At 41.3% G+C, this 18,086-nt stretch overlaps 2 protein-coding genes and 1 long non-coding RNA gene across 3 annotated transcripts in view; all 3 read left to right on the top strand.

Annotated features, from left to right (window-relative positions):
• The first annotated feature begins 657 nt into the window (after positions 1 to 657).
• Positions 658 to 3,194, top strand: LOC148888251 (uncharacterized). Its single transcript, XR_016117081.1, has 3 exons — positions 658 to 1,003; positions 2,321 to 2,370; positions 2,855 to 3,194. It is a non-coding gene; the product is annotated as an uncharacterized LOC148888251 (long non-coding RNA).
• Positions 3,195 to 8,651: 5,457 nt separating this feature from the next.
• aipl1 (AIP like 1 HSP90 co-chaperone) lies at positions 8,652 to 13,961 on the top strand. The gene is made up of 6 exons (XM_089013808.1): positions 8,652 to 8,799; positions 9,694 to 9,873; positions 10,996 to 11,184; positions 11,264 to 11,440; positions 12,481 to 12,622; positions 12,808 to 13,961. The coding sequence occupies exons 1-6, from the start codon at positions 8,695 to 8,697 to the stop codon at positions 13,005 to 13,007; spliced, it is 993 nt and encodes a 330-aa protein (XP_088869934.1). The 5' UTR covers positions 8,652 to 8,694; the 3' UTR covers positions 13,008 to 13,961.
• An 816-nt stretch (positions 13,962 to 14,777) lies between these two features.
• Positions 14,778 to 18,086, top strand: part of trarg1a (trafficking regulator of GLUT4 (SLC2A4) 1a) — a 10,954-nt gene continuing 7,645 nt past the window's right edge. The window contains exon 1 of the mRNA XM_089013843.1: positions 14,778 to 15,568. Within this exon, the coding sequence (XP_088869969.1) occupies positions 15,140 to 15,568 (429 nt within the window). The 5' untranslated portion in view covers positions 14,778 to 15,139. The remainder of the gene's footprint in view (positions 15,569 to 18,086) is intronic.

The following is an 18,086-nucleotide window of genomic DNA, read 5'->3' as shown; positions in this document are numbered from 1 at the left end:
CCATCAATGTTTTGATCCGCTTATCCCCATTGGATAAGCGGAGCCCATCCCAGCCGTCTTCGGGCAGTCGGAGGGGACACCCTGAACCGCTTGCCAGTCAATCGCAGTGCTCGCACTCACACTTAAGGGTCAATTTAGAGTGTTGAATCAGCCTGCCATGCATGTTTTTGGAAAGTGTGAGGAAAGCCTGGAGAAAAGCCACGCAGGCCCTTGGAGAACGTGCAAACTCCACACATGAAGGCCGGAGCTGGAATTAAACCGGGTATATCTGCACACTTGTTTTATTTTATTTTACAGTAAAGTCTCGTTATATCGATATTGGTTATATCGATAGTACTGCTTAGTACGATCCTATTTCTATGAACGCAAGGAGAAAATGTACATTCCGCAGGATCGGATATATCGATAGTACGGTTATATCGATATTTTTTCCGACTCCCGAGAATATGGTTATAACGAGAGTTTACTGTATTTGTATTTTTTTTTGTAAGGAGGGAACTTTTTTTTCATAGAAAACATCCTTTTTTTTCTCTTTTTTTTTCATGTCAGAAGTACCAACCTCCTTTTCAATGTCTGCAAATTCACTTTTGTTTCTATTCTGTTGTCTTCTAATCAAATTGAAAAGACACATTTCCTGGCGACTGACCAACCTTGCAATGTGTTTGCCATAAAATGACAAATGCTGGAAAGTATGATCGATGACAGTAACGTTCACAGCGAAGAAGTTAAAAATGCCCTTGTCTTGTGGGGCATCTTGCATTTCACAATCTGAGATATAATGCAGGATAATTGTAGAGTATTGTGTGGTTCTCCCCATCCAGCCATTTTGCAGAGACGAGATAGAGATGGACCAATCGGCCGATCGACGAAACTACACGCCCAGGTCACATATAGAAACAGCCAACTCTTCCCTTCATGACTGAGCAGAAACCGAACACACAGCACAGGCACAGAAGTCAAGCCAGTGAACCACTACATTCGTCACCAGGGGTCGGTCTCTATGGTATGTTGTACATTATAGCGAGATGCGTAGATACTTGTGGAAATAGATGTTGGTCGACTCGGCCCTGCCTATTTCCTGCACATGTTTCATATAAAGGCTTTTCTGGCATATGGCGTGTCTGTTCCAGAATTTCCTTGAGTTAGGAAATGAAAGTGGATTGTAAAAATGGTGCCTTCAGCGATTCGCTATTCAGGGAATGTTCGTGCAGACGACCATGTTGACTTTATAGTCAATGGCGTAGCGAATAGCAGCAGCAGTGACTCGGTTTGTGGTCAATGGCGTAGCGGATACCAGCAGAGACTGAGAGGCTGACGTGATCGCTCACTCACTGCTTTCCCTGTTTCCAAACTGTAAAAGCGACTTTCTCTCGTTACTGCAAACCAACCCAGTCTGCTTGTCGATGCAGCCATTATTACATCTCATTTGTGTTAATCTGTTAGCAGTTTTACAATAGTCTGCCTATGAGTCTCCTCAGACCTTAGGTGTGCAGCTTATTCGGGTGTTATCCTCGTGTTTCCTAACAGCCTGATGATTCGTCTTTAGGTCGCTACCGGGTTAAATCTATTAGAGTCAGACAGGATGGCCACTGGACAACACCCTTTTAATCTCTTGACCTAGTCCAGACAAACAAGATTAGACCAGGTTTGTTGGGCAGGGAGATACTCACCTTGTGCTGTCCGCATTCCAATCACATTCGATTCCAATCGTCTCTTCTCTCCATCTGCACGTTGGCCCAGAATAAAAGGTCAACAGGGCGCCGTCACATATCTCATGTTGGAGCTCCAGCACTATTTTGGCCAATGAGTCGTTGGATGATATCAAGTCTTAAAGAGCAAGAAGTGTTGGCGAGAGGTCATAAGCAATAAATAACAAAGTGGTCAATGGTGTAAGAATCGAGTCGACTCGAGTCGCTGATGTTTTGACTTGAAATTTGTTTAGCTCAAACTTATGATCGACCCAATTTAACTTTGACTTGAATTTTGTTTGACAAATCATTCTACATACTTTGGAAAGTCTATTTTTCAAATAGTTTTTGAACGAAAATTATCTTTTGGGTCAAGTTGGACATACACTGGAAACGCTATGATATGAGGTCTGAAGCTTGACGTTGACAGAAGAAATTTTGCAGATGAATATATTTTGATTTGATTGAATAACTTGGCTCGCAAATTGCTCAAATCAAGTCATGACTTGACCCATCTTGCTTGACATAAGAATGGCGATATACTCCATAGAAGGCTCAGTAATTTTTATTGTTAATTTTTGTTGTTATTTAGTCGTTTATTGCATAGACTTACCACACACTTTCATTTTCAGCAATATAGAAGCAAGCTACAACAAAAGCATAAAAAGAGTCAAAAGATCAGGTACGTGTTTCTGTTTCCTAACTTTAAATTCAAACACTACAAAAGACCCACGTGGCCGAAGTGATGTGCGGTGTCCAGACCATCAATTGTTCTTTTGTTTGCCGTCTTTGACTGCTCGATGGCAGGACATGAACATGCACGTTTTCCCTGATGAACCTAAATAGGATTAGGTTTGCAACGGCTGTACGCTACATTAGGTCAATTAGCGCACAGCGGGGACACTGGGTGTTTGTCTTGTCTTTATCGTTCCTCATCAAAACAATGCTGTCAATGGACATCCTGCCAAAAGTGGGTCTTCTTCAATTCGACTTCTAATGGTTAGCACGTCCAGAATCTTTTTGTCATTGATGATACTGTTCTCATCTTACCCGAAGCGACGTGATCTTTTCCATGCTTGAGTTTCTGCTTGAACCACAGCACACCGTTTACTGTATGTGTTGCATACATTTGCCTTTTGTCCTTCCTTCTGTGTTTTGGTATGCAGCTAAAGGTCGAGCCCCAGTGGAGAGTGGTCTGGCAGGGGCCCGATCAGGGTGTGCCGGAGCTTGAGAAAAACCGCAACAGCCAAGACCAACATTACGGTGGAGCATCGCGAGCAACTGTAGATTGAAAGAATGCTTTCTCCAAATAGCAAGAATCACGTGAAGGGTTTTGTAGTTTGATTTCACACGCTGTTCACGAGAGCAGCGAGTAATGTTTGCAACGTGCGATTCTGAGCTTTTAGTTACTCCAGAAACGTCTCACTTGTTGATGCCCACAGCATGACTTCACAAAACACTTTTGCGGTTTGTTCCTGAGAATGTTACAAGTCAGAACAGCTAACGCGCACACACACACACACACACACACACACACACGTACGCACGCACGCACGCACGCACACACACACACACACACACACACACACACACACACACACACACACACACACACACACACACACATACACACGTCTTCTTGGCAAAAAAAACACATTGAAACAGAAAAAAATAGCATAAACATGAAAAAAAATCTTCTTGGCCTGAACCTTCAACAGTCCTGCAGATAGCGAGTTGTCTATATTGATATTAGTTGTTTCATTTGTTTTCATTCAATTTATATATATATATATATATATATATATATATATATATATATATATATATATATATATATATGATGATAGTTGTCCATTTTAAGCGCTTTGTTCCAGCTTCAGCTGTTGTCAAAGCGCTATATAAATCAATATGTATTGTATATCCTGGCCTTTGAGCACGATTTAATGATTTTGGAATCAGCCCAACGCTCGCTATGAATGTTTGGCAATTGAGCAGAATAGTCTTTGATAAATTGGGCAGGCCGATTCGGGGGAGGTGTGGCGGATTGACAATTTGGTGACAAAGTCAATCTTAAAATTTTAGTGGCCGGTGAAGGGTCTAATGCAGAAGTGTCAAACTCATTTTTTGTCACTGGCCACTTCGGAGTTACGGCTTCCCTCGGAGGGCTGATGTAAAATCTGAACGTTATTTATTACTCATGGTAATTTGATATTTCAGTACAGAACTAGGCAAGGATCATGACAGTGGATCCTTGCTGCGAGCCACATAAAATGATGAGGCGGGCCGGATCTGGCCCCCAGACCTTTACTTTGACACCCATGCTCTAATGGGAGGCCTCAACCGTCTGAAACATTGTGTTCCGTCTTATTTGAACCACATCACAGGGTAACACAGCTATGTAAAGGGGCATATGAGTGAAAAAAAGAAACGCTGAGCAAAGCAGCCGAGGCAATACCAATACAGCACCGTAAAAGAAAACCAACTTGATTGATCCATACCAAAATGTGAAGTTATCCAATTGGATTCTTTGTTGAATCCATAGAACATCACACTATTTTTGTTCCTGGCACAACTACTCCCATTCCACCCACACAGCCAGTGGAACCAAACCAAATCAGGTTTTCATTGTGAGCTGGACGAGCTGTACCACTTGGTGGAAAAAGTGAGTTACATCACGCAATATAAATGTGGATGAACACTTTTCTTTCCTTACACCGTCGCTGTTGTTGAATTTTGTGGATGGTTGGCTGCCATTTGTTATGCAATCTATCTTCACTTGTGCGACTTTGTTCTCCGAAGAATTCACATTGTTGAAAAATGTGCTAGTGGAACTCTTTGGAGGTTACCTTGAGCTGGTGGGGGATCTGCCAGTTGTGTCATTTTCTCCTCCTTGGCCGAAAACCGAATGAAGCAAATGATTCTCACTGAGAAAAATGTGGCCCTAAGCAGAACACGTGAAACTGCCGATAGCGTCTGTCCCTGACCATGTCAGGAATTCTGTGTGTTGAACACACGCTTGCTCCGCTCAAGTGTGAGCGCAAATGCAAAAGAAATGTCATGAAACAACCCCACCCCTTTGCTCTCCCTCTAATCCATAAATGCAACAGAAGAATCTTACACATCATTAGCATTAAAACATGCGTGCGTATGTGTGCGCGTACGTCATGGTAGCGGCCTCCCCAGCGTGATACCTATGTATATGAATGAATGGCCTTTACACAGCCAGCAACCCCTCCCCGGGAAATCCATAACCACAATTTCCGCAACTAGAGCACGGCTTTGCTTTAACGATAGCAAATGCATCAGCAGCAGTTTTCCAACGGGGCCGAATGTGTCAGGCGGATGTAGACGTGTCTGTCCTCCTGATTTCTTGTGGGGAAACCTGTTTTTAAAAAGCATGTGTGTTCAGCAAACTGTCTTATTTGACAACTTGTCCAACGCTGTATATATATCCAAACGTGTGCGCGTTGAGTCAGCGTGCTAGCCATTAAAAGGCAGGGCGATGGAGAGGTACAGGCACTGTGACGCAAGCAACAATGAGTCAGACAAGCCTATAGCCTGAGTCATAGCATTGTTTCTTCTCCAACAGGTTGGTTGGATAACTGTTTAATGAGCCTATTCAGAATTGCGTGCATACGGCTTCCTGGAAAATTCAAATTCTCTGTCAATGTATGTTGGAAGCAATATTATATATCGATCCAGCTTTCGAACCTGATAGAACTATTTAAATGCACATCCGTAAGCATCCAATGTTACTTATTTTCTACTCATTTGTATTTGTCTAAGTTTAGTCTAAGTTGTTACTCTCTCTCTCTCTATATGTATGCGTAGTTTATCTTTTAACCTTACGTATTTGTAGTGTGTAGCGTATTCAACCATTCTTATTTCAATCTAATATCATATTTCACCCTTCTATCTCGTAGCTGATAGGCCCCTTTTTGTAATGATGTAATTCTGTCTAAATAACATCTCGGGTGGGGGGGAGACCAGAAGCTTCTACCTCTCTGGCCTCCTCAACTGACCGACCAATGACTCTGCTGTCCAAGATTAAAGTTCATCACCTTGATTCCTGCTGATTTTACTACCATCTTCTAACACCGTGAAGAGCCATGAACCAGAGAAAAAGATCCATCAGAAGCGAACTGTCCTGTCGTCTCAATGGTGTCGATGACAGACCGGGATGTCACCATAGCAACTCCAAGCTTATCATCCATGAAAAATAGCACGTCATATGTCCACGTTAGGTTGTCCCAGTTTTCCGCATAAGTGTGAATCCCATCAGGATCAAGGAATCTTTTCGTCTTAAGTATGCTTTCATGATTCTTGTGTAATATCAATGCGGAGAAGATTTGCACGTTTTCAATGATAGGAGGACATGTCGTCATGCAAATCAGCCAACTCAGGGGGCTGCAAATTTGGCCGAAGTCCCTGATATATTTGTTCATTAATTCATTCTGTTCCTGCCATTCCTTTTCTATGGCTCATTCTAGAATAAGATGACATTTTTAGTCATCTGTGTGCAAAATGCAAGTATTGTGCACATTTGGTGTTAATAACAGGATTTCAAAAAATATGTAACCCTTGTAAAAATGATCCCTGAATTATTTTTTAACACCAAGTAGCTCTGAGGCTGCACTAAAACCTGAACTTGGGGAGCAACCTATTAAATATATGTCTATTTTTTTCCACAGGGTATTATTGTATTATGGTATTCCTTCTTTTCATATTGCGTAAGACCTACTGCAAGCCCTCTCCTTGTCAAATATTTACAATTTTGTCATAACAATGTCCCCCAAAACCAATTATGCATATTATCAAAACAAGGAATCATTAATAACAAAGTTATAATTTTTGTTTCTATTGCAAACAAATAAATACAATATAAAAAAAAAAAAAATAAACATACAAATAGACGCAGGTAAATAAATACATACACAAATAAACGAATAAATACATACATACATACATACATACATACATACATACATACATACATACATACATACATACATACATACATACATACACCCACGCATGCACACAAATAAATAAATGCATTAATAAATAAATAGACAAATAGACACAGGAATAGATAAATAATTACATAAATACAGAAATGCTTGAACACACAAACAAATAAATAGACGAATGAATGAATGAATGAATGAATGGATGGATGAATGAATGAATGGATGGATGGATGGATGGATGGATGGATGGATGGATGGATGGATGGATGGATGGATGGATGGATGGATGGCGTGTTTCTTTGCCGAAAATAAAACAAAACAAAAAGGCAAATAATGTAAGTGGAATCAAATTAATAAAAGTCCGAAAACCAAGACAAAAAGTGTCAACACAAAAACGCGACCATGAAAGCTGTGTATCTGGATGGCACGAATTATTTAGGTTCTTGAATCAATTCGACAGAAGGGCCCCCGTTTGCACCCACATGCATACACGATTGCTTAATGCCATATCAAATGTGTGGAGGAAAGACTTGATTGGAGGTTGCATCACAATCCACGGTATTTGAACACCGATAAGAAAGCAACCTTTCAAGATAGTCAAACTTCGTGAAGGACTGACCCGCCATGTTTCTTCGCAAAGGAAAACGCACCGCTGTACAGTTATGCAAGCACGAGCCGTGTAGAAATAAAATATGAGCAAAAAAGCCTCTAAACTACTTGCAGACGTTGCGAAGGAACATTCTATACACGTGCGCACACACACAGGCGCAGATAGGTGGCAGACGCCAAGTAAAAAAGGTCACTGAGTGCATTGTGTATTCTGCTTTCAGCATTCATTGCATTGTTCACATCACCATGTAAATCAGGGAAATTTCCTCTGGAATGATAAAAATGCCCTCTCCTCTATCATTTTATTTTTCCATTTCAATCTCTTTCATGATACACACACACTTTAGTCCTCTAGGTGACGCAAATGAAATGACCAAATTTCATTGAACCCAGAATATCTTCTTCTTCTTTTCCTTTCGGCTTTTCCCTTCAAGGGGTCGCCACAGCAAATCAGTGTCCTCTATCTTTAGAGGTTTGAATCGCATGTTTGTTTTGGCCAAGCTTTTACGTCGGATGCCCTTCCTGACACAACCCTCTGTATTTATCCGGGCTTGGGACCGGCACAAGAAGACATATGTCCTTTTGTGGTTACAGAACAAGCAACTCGCTCAGTAAAAGGCTCCCAAACACAAAATGGTCATCGGCACAGCAACATTCAAAAAGCAAAAAAACTTTAATTGGAATTAAATGATATTATGGATTAAACTTTCCCTTTTGGGATTTTATACAATACAATACAATACAATACATATTGATTTATATAGCGCTTTAACCACCGCTAAAGCTTTAACAACACAGATTTTGTACCCTTTTTTTCCGATTGTGCATTTCGATAAATATATTCACCAAGTTTCTATACATCTACTGTTCAGGGTCAAAGGTTATCTGGACCAAAAGGATCACCTTCTTGTCACTCATTGTCACTCCCTAGCTCTATAATACTCTGTTAAATGTTTAGTGGTAGACCACCCACAAATTTGGATTACGTGGCAGAAAGTGGAACAAAACCTAATCATAATGTGAAATGGAACTTTCATTGGGGTCTTGAATCAATTAGACAGAAGGGTACATATTTGAGGAAATACAATAAGTGTTTATTTCTTTTTGCCCAACAACACCATCAAGATTAATTAAATTGCTTTTAAATAATGCTCCAAACACAAACACAATCACAAACAATCCTTCTCGTTGGAGCTCACAATGCTTGGTAACAGACAAAGTCATTATATTAGCCTGAACCTCCTTTTCTTTCAGGATGTTTCCCCAAAGCTAAACAGTCAGTGTTGCTGACGAATATACAATCCTATTATCCTCGCCCGAATTAATCCTCCTTCAGAGATGTACTTTACACTTATAGTCTCACTCACTGCACACGTATAAATGACAAGAGTAGGTTGAAATTATTTGAACGAATAAGCCAAGGAAAAATGTCGGGTTTGCAGGAGACACTTCTGCTGGGTTTGGAGGGCGTCAAGAAGAAAATCTTGCATGGTGGCACCGGAGAAATCCCCAAATTCATTACTGGGGCAAAGGTAATTCCACGCAAGTTTATTTTCTGCGTTAACTGTATTGAGGAGTTGATGATTGACTCAAAATGCAAAATCTATTTCAACTCAAATGGGTAACTGGTGTAGCTGCGCTTCACATGGACGCCAGTAGAGGGTGGCACAATGTAAAAAATATATAATATTTTATATTAATTACTGTCGTTAATATTCACTTGACAGCCATTTCTATTCATTTTCACGTTTAAAAAAAAACTGATCTATTCAACTGTTTTCCAGATGCAAACCTAGTTTGCCAAAAATAATGACACTGAACACTTTTAAGAGAAATAATTATATAACTTATATTATATAATAATTGTATTTATATTTATTTGTTTAGTTATAGTTTTATAAAATATTCTTCCATTCAACAAACCTCTTTCAAAACAGGAAAATAATGGATTTTTTTTCAAATGAAAAATCTGCACCGGTTAAACGATGTCATTCAAATGTACTTTTTAGCATGAATAATGAACAAACAAAACATGCCACATTTACACTGTAGTTTCCTTTTTGAACCGCTATCGAACAAAAAAGAAGCTTGCAATGTATTACTTTTCTCTCGAGTCACTACAGGGGCTGTTCATCACAAAATATACACGAGATGTGTGAGCAAGGCTTCCAAAAAGCCATGTTCTTGCACAACATAAAAAAAACTTGGCAACATGCTTTCATTTTCCATGGCAGTTATACAACCATTTGCGTTGTTGAATAACTATGTTCAAATGTGATGTAACATATTTATCCCATAGAATTGAAATAGCTTCAAGTAGCCCTACCTTTAATCACAACCCGCAAATGGAATGTTTGTATTCCTTCAGTTCATCATAGTGGCTCACATTGCATTCACTTCAGGGGTCGCGGCTTATTTTGTTCCAGGTGACCTTTGACTTCCGCACCACACTGTGTGATGATGAGCGCACGGTGATAGATGATAGCAAGGCTGTGGGCACCCCTATGGAGATCGTGATTGGCAACATGTTCAAACTGGACATCTGGGAAATGCTTCTGGCTTCCATGAGGATCGGAGAGGTGGCCGAGTTCTGGTGTGACACCATTGTGAGTAGAATGCGTAGAATTCTGAATTTCAAGCTCCCGCCTCAAGTCTCATCTAAAACAAGGGCGTGGATGCAGTGCTAAAAACACAATTTCCTCATCCAGTGTTTCTGCAAGTGGTCACCCCCCAAAAGAAAAAAAAAGAATGAAAAAAATATAATGAAGTACATTGTGTCACAGTTACTGTATCTTTTCACATATATGAAAGTGAGTAAGAGACAGAGACATATGCGTGGAGGCAAACTGTCAATCACCTGCACCAGTCTCACTTTTGCCTAATCGGCTCGGATTCCTGCTGACTGAGCAATGCTGCCATTTCTTCGCTCTGATTAGATGTGAAGGGGCTCAGAGTGTTTAGCCCCTCTACTGACTTACTCAACACACATACACATAAACCCACAACACATATTCCACTTTAAAGAAGGCACTCAGCAAAATATGAGGAACATAAAAATTTCAATTTTTGGTAAATTCCCCCAACAGACCCACTACAAACCAGGACATTGCACTTTTTTAACTCATTCACTGCCATTCACGAATGTAACCGAGAATTGAAAATATGACATGAGCGCCATTCCCAGATTTGTTGGGGTTTTGTTTTTTCATGCTTGGGTGCCAATAAAGCGCCAGCTAGCCATGGCCTCTGGCAATGTTTTTTTTTCTTTTCCACAGGGGGGCAGCATTACCTTTTTTTCCATGTTAGCATTTTTTTTCCAGCTTCAGTTGTTGTAAAAGCGCAAAATAACTGCCCTCATTTCAAGCTCATATAACTCCAGATCCATATAATTTAGGAAGTAACTCTTTCTTCTGATGAAAGAATAGAGTGTAAGGTTTCTAACGCTGTATTGAATGTTGATGTGTCCTGGAATTCAAGTGACAATGACAAAAACCCTGGCAATGGAGCGGGCATATTTTTGCGTCTGGCAGTGAATGAGTTAATTACTATTACTTCACCATTGTTTATACACTTGTATGTACACTTAATCAGTACGTCATAAAATGAACACGAAATCAAAATGAAGTATTCCTCAAATGATCATACAAATATGATCAGTAAAATTCCATTAATGGCTTATTCCGTTACAGTCCTTAAATGTTCTTATTTTGACGCATTGTCCTCCGAAGCACACCGGCGTGTACCCGATTGTGTCCAAGAGCATGAGACGCATCGCAGACGGCAAAGACCCGGTGGACTGGCACGTTCGCAGGTGTGGCATGGCCAACATGTTTGCCTACCACAGTCTGGGCTATGACGACCTGGATGAGCTGATGAAGGAGCCCAAGCCGCTGTTCTTCATTCTAGAACTACTCAAGGTTGGACCGGAAGTAAAATGATGTGAAAGCTACGTGTCAAAGCATGTCCAGCCTCGTGAGAGATGTTAGTGTGCGGCAGGTGTTGCAGCCCAGTGAGTACAACAGGGAGTCCTGGGCGTTGAATGATGAGGAGAGGCTGAAGGTGGTGCCCATCCTGCATGGTCAAGGGAACAAGCTCTTCAAGCAGGGGCGCTACCAAGAGGCCACGCTCAAGTACAAAGAAGCCATCGTCTGCATCAAAAACGTGCAGACCAAGGTGAGCAAATTGATCATCGCCTTCATTTTTGTCAATGATGAGGTTTTTCTTTTAGCTCTCACTCATACACTTTTATCCACACTACTGATTTTTTGTTCACCCCCAACATCTATGAAACAGGCTGACATTCACTACAGATTTTATTTACCGTATTTTCTGGTGTAAAGTGTGCACGGGAGTATAAGTCATACCCCCAATGAATGGTGTATTTTCAAACGTTTTCCATACTGTAAAAAATATAATATAATAATGTATAAATATTTAAAGGTTTTCCAAATACAGGTAACATCCGACTTACGACCGGGTTCCGTTCCGACCGAATGGTCGTAAGTTAAAATCCATTCAAAATGTTGAATAGATACTCTGAGGCTAAATGACTAGCAACCCCCCTCTGGTGCCATCGATTGTTATGCAAGAGTGAAATGCTGGCTGGCTGGCCAAAATTCTCAAACACCTTGCTGGCCTGCTGGCGCGTTGCGGTGCCAGGCGTAGAATTAAAATTTGAAAAATAGGGTCTGGAGGTCGTGGTCGTAAGTATGGGTGGTTGTAAGTTGCGCTGGCCATAAGTCGGATGTTACCTGTATAAAGCTCACCACATTATAAGGCGCCACACTAGAGGCTGGGGTTACGCATTACTTCTACAGAGGAAAAGGAGTCGGTGGCTTCTGACAGTCGTTGCGAGACCTATTGTGGCTCAATATTACTTCACATATAAGGTGCACTTGCGTATAAGTCGCGAGCATCTTCTTTTGAAGAAAATCAAGGCTTTTGCGTGCGCCTTATACACCGGAAAATACTGTATTTTTGTGAGAGCATTTCAGTTTGTGTGTGTGTGTACATGCATTTGTGTCTGTGTATGTGTATCTGTGTATTCTTGCATGTATGTTCATGTGTGTTAGCATTAGCATGTATTTGCAGCACATCTGGTGAGGATACTGTTTTGCTGTGGCGACACCTTGAAGGGAAAAGCCGAAAGGAAAAGAAGAAGATCTGGTGATGTACATTAAGAAGACGATCAGCATGTGACATATTTGTCCCAGGAGAAAGCATGGGAAGCTCCATGGCTGAAGCTGGAGAAGATGGCCCACACCTTAACACTCAACTACTGCCAGTGTCTCCTACGCATGGGGGAGTACTATGAGGTCATCGAACACACCAGTGACATCATTAACCAACACCCAGGTAGGATGCAAACCATACACACACGTTTACATTATGACTCTACAAGTAATTATTCATTAAAGAAACAGGATTTCAGTAAATGCACAAAGCATTGCCAATCACTCAATAGGTCTGTTTGTGGTAATTAATGCTTCACCTTATCACCAGCAATGACATTTATAAAAGGAGTTCATGTTGGTGCCTAGGTGTCACAAAGGCCTACTACTTGCGTGGGAAGGCCCATTTGGAGGTGTGGAATGAGGCCGAGGCCAGGCAGGACTTCAGCAAGGTTTTGGATCTAGACCCTGGAATGAAAAAGGCTGTGAAAAGGGAACTGGCATTGCTGAACATGCGCATAGAGGAGAAGAACGAGGAGGACAGGAACAAATATAAGGGTATGTTTTGAAGTGACTGACATGCAAGGAAGCACTTTGCAAACTTCAAAAATATATACCGGTATGTATCATATTGGATCGACTCCTTTGTTAAACTGCTCTCTCAATGTTTGCTCAGGTCTTTTTTTTCGTTTGGAAATCACTGTCGCTATCCATGCATCTCTTAACAGCCTTTAAAGTTAAAAATCTTCGTCACTGTATAGAAAAAAAGTAATCCCGCGTCTTTCCACGCGGTGTCGCCTAATCCACGTGTACCGTCTTCCCGTGCTTGATTGCGGTTGATGCGGGGGATCCTGCAGGAGTCATCAATCTCCAGCTAGCAGAACAACTTCATGAGCAGCCCAGAGGCTCATATAACGAAATCGTGTGGGTTGTAGCTCCTGAATGCCTCTGTCTTTTCGCCGCTTTCTACAAGAACCGGAGTGTCGCTTGTAGTTTAACAATCAACGTGCATTTATTATTGTAGTTTGCAGCGGCCGAATTGCATCGCACTCTTGGTCGACGCCACTGCAACAAACAATACATCGTCCTGAATCCTTATACAATTTTTTTCCATATAGCTAAAAGTTATTCGTCTGTTTATTGATGCATTCATTTTCATTGAAGGGAATCCCCACTGAGTTGGCCACAATGGGCAGTGGCATCGCTCAGGGAAATGAGGCTCACACTCTGCAGAGGTCTAACAAGCATGAAAATCATTGGGCGTGGACTGGGAGGGAAGAAATGCACACTGGGTGGGGGTTTCAAGTTGAAAGTGCCACCCAGCAATGAATCACCACTGTTTTCTAACACATGCGGAATAGCTGCTGACAATTTGCAATGTGCCCAAAAATGTTTGGTTTTTGTTTCTAACTGTATAGGCTAGAGCACTCGAAAGCAAACTTTGTGTGTGTGGATGACGTATGACTTGGGAAGACACAGCAACATGAACGGAAAGTAAATTTTGCATAGCAGCACTAAGCATTCCATAAAAAAGCTGGTGCTGATGTTGAGAAAGGAAGGATGGGTTGTGTGTGTGTGTGGTGTGGGGGGGGGGGGGGCTCCCTGATAGACGGCTCTGCTCAATCACATCATCAGCAGCGTCAAGCTAGAAGGAGATGTGGCAGGAAGTACTACCTTCAAAATAAAATACAAACGATTTACGGTACAATCACTATTATGAGTTTATCAAATGCTTCACCAACAAGCACTGAAAAATTCGTACATTTCACTCAAATTCAGATAATTCTCCCCATGATAATCTATAAAGAATAATTACAGGTCAAGAGGAAGTGAAAATATGGAGCCTACCATCCAAAAGACTCAAAATCTAGCCTCAAATAAAGCACTCCAGCAATCGATTTGATATTTTGAAATGTAATTACAATTTATGTTTCAACTTCTTGTACTTATCCTTAGTCCCTGTATGTTGTAGAAAGTAAATTAAGAAAGGACACGTTTTAACTTGTGCAGAGAAATAATTCTGAAATGTACTGTTTTGAAAGGGGATTAATACAACAATGTATCAATGTAAAAAATAAATGACACCTGAACAAAAAAAATTAAATCATATGTATATAAACATATAAAGATACACTTGTCTGAAACTGTGAATATATGCTCAATGTTTGTGTCGAGAAGACTTTATTTTAGCAATTTCTGTTTCATTAAGCAGCCGAGCAAATTTAACTTTGTCTCAAAACGTGTCTCTTTACCGGAGGTGGAAACTGAGTTTATGTAACTTGACAAGGGGTTCGTCGTGTCTGGCAAGCCGCAGAGTGAATAAGGAGGAGGGACAAGAAGCTCAGACCAGCTTGTTAGTGGAGGACAGAGGATGCACCTTTCTCTTCTTTTTCATTGAAAAAAAATCGAAGCAAGCGGATAAACGAGAGGAAAAAAGGAGCAAGACTGGATGGAGTTCCACTTTGCTCCTCATTGGACACATTTGTGATGCTGGAAATAACTTGAGTGTATGCAGCAAAGTGATGAAGTGGATAATTTAAAAAGTAAGAGAACGGACATTTTTTTTAATCGAGGAGAATTTCAACCACAATCAAGAGTCACTTGTAAAACTTTGGCACCATAATGACGCATCACCAACATTAAACTTGAGAACAACCAAAAGAGAAAAAACAATTTCGACAATTCGGTGATCGAGACGAGCATGGCCATCAACACGGACTGCGACTTCCTCAAGTCCAACCTTGGGGATAGCCGCGGTGCAGGAGGAGAAGCAGGCACGCAGCTGGCCGGCTTCCAGGAGACCGAGAAGCTGCTGGCCATCACCAGTGAGCCCGCGACCCAAGGGCTCAAAATGTCCTCATCCTTCTCCATCAACATGGACCACAACCAGGCGAAGGGGCCGGAGGCGGACCACAACGGCCACGGGATGAACATCCGATCGGGATCCACGGGGCAGCTGTCCGCCGCCGCGCCCCTCTCACCGTCCAAAGTAAGCCTGAGCCGCTCGTCCACCGGCAACGCCACCTTGCAGGAAAGCCCCCAGCCTCGAGACTACCTGATCCTCGTCATCATCTCCTGCTTCTTCCCCGTGTGGCCCGTCAGCATCGTGGCCCTCGTCTACTCCATTATGGTGAGTGAACCAAAAAAAAAAAAAAAAAAAAAAGGCACAAAGCAACTTTACGAGTGCAGCAACAATCCAGGAGCAATTATACTGGAAGGTTTTTATTCATGTAGTCAGAACGAGGAATGTATTGTGAAATTGAAAATATCTATCTATATCTATCTATCTATATGTATATATATTCCCTGTTTATGTCACGATTTGCGTGGAGGTGGACCCCAAAATGCAGGCAGCAGGGAGGAGCAGGGTGTATTTGAAAAATTGTATTAAATAAAGTCAGCAGGAACAAAATCTCAAACAACAAAGTCATCAGAACAGAAAGGTCCAAAGTATCAAACAAAAACATGAGTAAAACATGACAAGATGAAACAAACATGGCAGGCTGAAACAAACAATGACCCAACACTGAATGGTCGTGCCGGGAGTCCTTTTAACTGCCACTGATTAAAACGATCAACACTTATGCAGCTGCAGACGGGGCCCTACAGTGCCGCCCGTTGGTCGCAAACCGAAATGTGACAGTTTATAGGTTATGTTTGTGTGTGCGTATAGTAACATTATGCTACATATATTTACATTTTATTTGAGTATAAAAGCACACAACCATTCAGACAACGACCCCGCACAGATGTCAAGCAAGTGTACCATCAGCCACTTAGTAAATTATATATTACAATAAATATATGATTTTCCTCCTAAATATTTTATTCAATTGCACGCTGCTTCTCACCCAAAGTCACAAACCTCATGAAGGCTTTTGGTCCAATGCATGCACATATTCTTCTTCCTTGAGGGAGACCAACTCTCCTTTCGGAAGCGGATCACTGTTCATTTACAAAATGCTACTGGTCACCAAATCTTTTTTTTTTTAGCTCAAGTTCCGAACAAAAATGTAATTTACAAGTGATGACAGCAAAGAGTGTCCTAAGTGTCCTTTTCAAAAAAGAGACCACGTTTTTGTTTCAATCTAAATAGATCGGAATCAGAATCATCTTTATTGGCCATGTAGAAATCACAAGGAATTTGTCTCCGGTAAAACCCGCTGCATTAGTATCATCATAAAAAAGACATGACAACTAAGTATGGAGGACACTAATAAAGGCTAATCTAATCTAATCTCGAGATACCGTTAGAATGAAGAAACCGTCGATGGGCAGTATACAAAAAGGCGTTGGCGGTCATTGGTAATTGATGCCTCTGATTGCCTTGAAGATAACAAATCAGTGCATGGGATAGTATGCAAAACCAAGGAAAAGGCTATCATTAAAAACAGTAATTTTAGCTCAGATCATAATATTTTGGACTTCGATTTGTTCATGTTTGCATGAGTGGACATACACGAATCATCCTGGTCAGCCCACTGAAAAATTCCTCATCCCTTTCTTCTGAAAATAATATTGATGCAACATGTACTGTATTTAAACGGTTTTGAGAGGTGGACATATAAACATGAGGTAGTGGAACCTTTTAACTTCTTAATGCTCATCAGGAAATGACGTTCTTGAATGCTCCACAGAGACCCTCAAGGAGGTTGCGGACATGCACGAATTTCCTTAAATGCCTCCATTTTGCCCAATTGAGAAAGTTGACTGGCTCAAACAAAGTGAAATAAAGTCACTGAATGTATTAATTCTGTAAAATCACTCCTTCGAGCTTCGCACACACATGAGGGAATATCAAGTGGGCTTCTCCATCCTGAACTTAGTGACACGTACTAGATGGGCACTTGGAATATGTGTGAGAGGAAGTGAGCGATGCATTGACAGCGAGCCATGAGACGCAAAGTATAGGAGAAGGAAACTGGATCTGGACACTAATTCAATAGACAGTGAGAGTCAATTTAGTTACTCTGCTGCAGAGAGCAGATTGTGCCAGTTATCAGCGTGTGGTGTGGCAGCAATAAACATCCGCTCCCTGCGCCGCGGCGAAAGATGCCATCCTCAGGAGGGACGATGTTTTCTAGAGGAACGCCAAATGGATCCGGTGCACTTCCACTCATTGGAATCGAATCACATAATGTTCAAGTGAGCCTGGGAGAGAAAACTAATTTACAAAGGTGCGAGTTGGTTCTGGTTGTTTAGTTGTCGTCTTGTGTAGGGTGAAGCTAAGATGATTTCACACCATTTGCATACAGTATACTGTAGCTCTGGCTAGGCCAGTCATTCATAAACCTTTTACAACAACTACAACCTGCAGCTGGATGGATGCATGGCTTGAGGAGCCCGCGATGAGAAGAAAGGAGCGCCGATGCGTATGTGGATCTGTCGCGGCTTGGAATTGAAGCGGATTTACGTGGGACAGGAGATGTGAGACAGTCTCTTTCCGTCAATGAATGTGACAGCTTCGTGTTTGCTTTCAACATTTAGCTTGTAGCAGACGTATACATCTAATCTAATCTAAAAAATACTCCAAGCCTGAGCATCATCATTTTTACATCAATACAGCGGCATAGTAAATTTCATGAAAATTTTACTGGCAATTCTCAGATTGTGTGCAGTAAACATTAACATTGTGCCTTTAAATGGGA

The sequence above is a fragment of the Hippocampus bargibanti genome, linkage group LG14, assembly GCF_051943395.1.
Source record: "Hippocampus bargibanti isolate YZ-2025 linkage group LG14, ASM5194339v1, whole genome shotgun sequence".
Classification (NCBI taxonomy): domain Eukaryota; kingdom Metazoa; phylum Chordata; class Actinopteri; order Syngnathiformes; family Syngnathidae; genus Hippocampus; species Hippocampus bargibanti.
This window is presented reverse-complemented; position numbering and strand designations above follow the sequence as displayed.